At 35.5% G+C, this 4576-nt stretch overlaps 1 protein-coding gene across 1 annotated transcript in view; it reads right to left on the bottom strand.

The window, feature by feature from the left end:
- Positions 1–3438, bottom strand: part of LOC105168187 (paired amphipathic helix protein Sin3-like 3) — a 12343-nt gene extending 8905 nt beyond the window's left edge. Inside the window, exons 1-9 of the mRNA XM_011088145.2 lie at positions 3166–3438; positions 2984–3026; positions 2690–2866; positions 1866–2021; positions 1570–1756; positions 1379–1477; positions 1115–1288; positions 848–1040; positions 297–433 (exon numbers count right to left, since the gene is read on the bottom strand). Of these exons, the coding sequence (XP_011086447.1) occupies positions 297–433; positions 848–1040; positions 1115–1288; positions 1379–1477; positions 1570–1756; positions 1866–2021; positions 2690–2763 (1020 nt within the window). The 5' untranslated portion in view covers positions 2764–2866; positions 2984–3026; positions 3166–3438. The remainder of the gene's footprint in view (positions 1–296; positions 434–847; positions 1041–1114; positions 1289–1378; positions 1478–1569; positions 1757–1865; positions 2022–2689; positions 2867–2983; positions 3027–3165) is intronic.

Here is a 4576-nt window from a genome sequence, read left to right as displayed (position 1 = left end):
AGAGGAAAGGTTTTGCCATTATTGGGTGAAACTCAAGGAAGGTACTTCATAAGAATTGAATCCACATGCTCAATTTGAGAAAGGATAATTTCAACAAAAAGCAAAATAACTTGGAGAAAGGGAGTTCATTCTTATAGCCTCAAAGTAGACTACTGAACCATATTCATATTGCTAAAAAATGCAATGATGAGATGATAAGGCAACACTTGAACAATAAAATTGGATAAAAATAGAGAAAACTATATATTATTTGGAGCAATAGAATAAGAGTCAGAGGTAATTGCAAAAAAGATCACCAGTGTCCGAAATTGAGCTGCTGTGACAAACTTGCTCTTGTAGGGACGAACACAATCTGAAATTTTCTTGTTAATTTCAGGATCTGGTAATCGTTCCTTCACTTTCTCAAGGAAAGCTGATTCTGGGTCCTGCATCCCTGAACAAGAAGATAATTGATGTTAATTAACTTTGTTAGGATGCCTTGTTTTGATTTTACCCAAGGATCTAATCCTGCAGCCTGGAGCCCATAGACATTTATTTATTCTGCAAAATAATCCCAAAATGGAAATTTCATTTCCTGATCTTCAATTGTATTCATCATGGGCATATTCTTCCAAGTCTAATAGGATTTTTGGATAAAACTGGTTGATATCTAACTGACTAAAATAGAAACAGAAAAAGGTTTTGTACATTATTAAATGATGGTTTCACTAAAATGAATCTAGAATAAGAGCAAGAATGGGATAATTAGTTGATCTCTTAATGCAAGACAAACAGCTACATAAGGACGCAAATCATCATATGCAGGTGATTCTAAGGTTGTGTACGCTGCCCTCTACATCTGTCCTACCTCGATGAAACAGGTCTGTCATAGAATCATCTCGGCGAGCAGATTTTCTTTTGTGATCTAAGCTATCATCACGTTCCCACTCATTGTTTTCTTTGTCTTCTCTCTTCTCCTTTTCTTTCTCAACATGATTCCACTGCTCTGAACCATGGTGATTGATGTACTGGTCACGAACAGCATATGACACAGCAGGCTTCTGAAGCAAGTAAGGAGAAGCATCACATATTACCATTATGAAAAATAACCACACAATCACTAAAGAGGCACTACCTTCTCAATTTGAATGGGCCTTGACGCTGTCATGGGAGAGCCTCTATCATCCCCATTTAGTGTGTGATTTCTACCAGGCTGTGGGTACTGGATTGAGGCGGAGCCAGAGGTATCCGGTAAAAAATGAGTGAACTCTACAAGTAGGTCAGCGTGTTCCTGAAAAAGAACTGAAACCTACAAGCAAACATTAACCAGTCACATAGTTAATTTCTAATCTAAAGACTATGACAGGATATGCATGAATATGAAATCATCATAGCATACCTCCTGATAAACCTCTGTTATGGACTTATTATCTTTTCTGTACATATTCAAAATGTCAAGGAAAGCTTTATACACATGGTCGTCACCTTGAAATCTAGTCTGCAATTAGTTTTAAAGTGGTTTAGCCTATAATTCTAATAGACAAGTAGAGAATAGCAAACTCCAGTGGCATTATGCTTTAGCAGTTGCACCTTGATTTTGTTTACAAAACTGATGGCTTCTTCAAATTCTACTGGCTTCTTTTTCTGAAATGGTTCATCCTCTGGTGGGAGGGTGATTTCATATCCCTTCGGCAAAAAGGTATTGAAACCCAAAATTAGGTCTCGATTACCTTTAAATAACTCCTTCACTCTCAATATAACACCAGATGTATCAATTCTACAAACAACCATGCAAACAGAATGGACAAACATTAAAAATACAACCATATGAGTTAAATATAAGTGGAAATCTGCAGTTAACAAGGAAAAGAAGAACAAACTTCTACCTTTGAGCCTTAAAATCTTTCATGACCTCAAGAAAATCATCATATTTATCCCTTTTGTCTTGAAAAATTTCCTTCACAGTTTTGAGATATGACAAGGCATCAGTTGTTGTCAGCCTCTGAGCGCTGCTTGCAGTTGACATCTGGGCTTGCCCGGACCTTCATTATCCCCAAAATGCATATTTCAAATCAATAAGAAGATGTAACTATCTCTATGATACTAAAAAGGAGAATGAACCCTTCATAGCCCCTGGAATTCAAATGATATCAACAAAGGCACATAACCTAAATCAACAGAAAAGAATGAACCCTTCATATCCCTGGAATTCAAATTACATTGACAAAGCCCATGAACTGATGGCCTAAATGTTACAAGATTATAACTTTCATGTAATCAGAAAAATCATAACAGAATTAATTCTAGCTTCGCTTACTTTTTATGTAAAATGATCATAATACTGTGCCATCAACCTAAAGCAACAGAAAAGAAAAGGAAAATAGAATGATCAACAGAAACCTGACTAGATAGATGATTGACACAAGAATAATATCAATAGAGGAAAACATGGAGTTGGCAGAATAAAAAATCACTGAAATTTGAGACAATGTGACAGCAGAAAGCATCCAACTCAATGATGAGAATGGGTTTAAGTACAACAAATGTTAAAGAATCAGTAAAGCAGGATAATTTCAGTGTCAACAAAATCAAAAGGATCAATAGTCATTTTAGAAAAAAAACTACCAAACCACAAAACCACAGTCGATAACAAAAAGTATTGGAATTATGAAACTTAAACGGATAAACAAGCAAAAGAAAAAAAACTTACGGTTCAACAAGAGGAGAAATGGCGGGCCGCTTGAGTTGAGAACTCACGAAAGCGTCATCTCTCGACCTCTTCATCCCAATACGCTATTATTCCTATTGTCTTATTGTTACCTCCCTTAATCTTCAGAAAAATCACGCTTTATTCACTCCAATTGGGAAAAATTGTGATCCAACAGCCCTGCCAAAGAGTAATTACCGAACCACTAAACTTAATTACATTAAAAACAACGATAATTAGATCTATTAAGCACGTCCGAACAGTGATTGACGTAAATACATCAACCTCAATCCATACCTCGACGCAGATCACCTCCAATTACCTTATTATCAAAAAATTCCTACAAAATAAACAAAAATCGCAAGCACTGAATACACATTACTTGAATTATACGGAATGCAATACTCCAACCCACCAAAAGAAAAAAAATCCATAAAGCTCCAGAATTTTTACAGCAAGAGATCTTTTAGGCCTCTTACAATGAATGAACGAATCAGCAGAAGACAGTTTATCCCAGCTGCGCCCGAAATAACGTGTTGGGTTTGTGTATGCATAATTTGTACGTATGTATATTACTCATACACACATACGCGTATATCATATATTATATATCGTATTGATGAGAAAGATTGCAAAGTGGTTTCGTATATCTCAGAAGAGAGAACCAGAGAGAGAAGAGAGTTTTATGGTGTGTGTGTGTGTGTGTGTTTTTTTGAGAGACAGAGAGATATATATATTATGGGGGAGGATATAGACACTGTGTGGTTCGTTTATATATGCAGCGGGGGAGGAGAGTGGAGATGGGGGGGGGGGGGGGGGGGGGGGGGGGGTGTTAGGGGAGACCAAGAAAGAGAGAGAACTATTCTTGACCTTCATTAGCATTTGTAATTTGTAACTTAGGTTAAAATTTTATTTTTTATCTTTTGGGTATCATCATATTGTAACTTAGGTAAAAATAAATAAATAAAATTGAGGGTAAATGTTCAGGTAATTTTTATTTTTTGGTAAATATACTTTTGGTAATCATTGATGACATTATCGAAAATATTTTATGTGGCATGGGGATATTCAATGTATTTATGACTCACTTCCTGTGTTTCAATATTAATATTTGACACATGGCAATAGTAGACGTTCCGCATTTAATTAAATTTTTACCTCTTGTAAATTTTAATATAATTTGAATTATTTCGTAAAGCTGTTAGAATTTTTCTCATAATTAAAAGACGGTGGTGGAGAGTCGATCAGTGTATTAATTTTTATTGGGGTTGTCGTGTGCCCCATTCGAGCAATAACCATCGTTTTAAAAACTAAATTTGTCACACAGACTTACTGTGTCGCAAAATATCCGATTTTAAATTTGTTACACAATCTTATTAGAGTTGCAAAATGCCCAATTCACTTAGGGTAAAAGGATGGCCGGCGGCGGCGGCGGTGGTGGTGGTGGATTAAACATGGAAGATTGTGAGAGTGGTGTAGTAGGAGGAATTCACTTAGTGGGAGTCTGTGGGTGGGTAGCAAGTGCTGCTCTCTGCCTCATATATATACCTTAATTGAATATTTACTTTTATATATAAATATATATATGTTCTGTAAACAATTATTGTGATAAGATAGCTAAAGTTTGACTTGACATAAGCAAAATTGGTCTTATAATGGGAACTTAATTTTAAAATCTTTCTATTATGCAATTGGGCTGGGCTGGGCTGGCCCATATCATGACTTTAAAAATTTTAAAAAAATTATTTTATTCATTGAGGATCAAGATGAAATTATTTCAGTAATGGTCGTTATTTTGTGTCATTTGATATTTTGTCACTCGATGTATATCTCATTTTCGACCGATATGTCTTTCGATTTCAACTTCTAAGAGAAGGAATTACAGATTTT

The sequence above is a fragment of the Sesamum indicum genome, linkage group LG8, assembly GCF_000512975.1.
Source record: "Sesamum indicum cultivar Zhongzhi No. 13 linkage group LG8, S_indicum_v1.0, whole genome shotgun sequence".
Lineage (NCBI taxonomy): Eukaryota > Viridiplantae > Streptophyta > Magnoliopsida > Lamiales > Pedaliaceae > Sesamum > Sesamum indicum.
The sequence above is the reverse complement of the archived record's forward strand: the minus strand, read 5'-3'. Positions and strand labels throughout refer to the sequence as shown.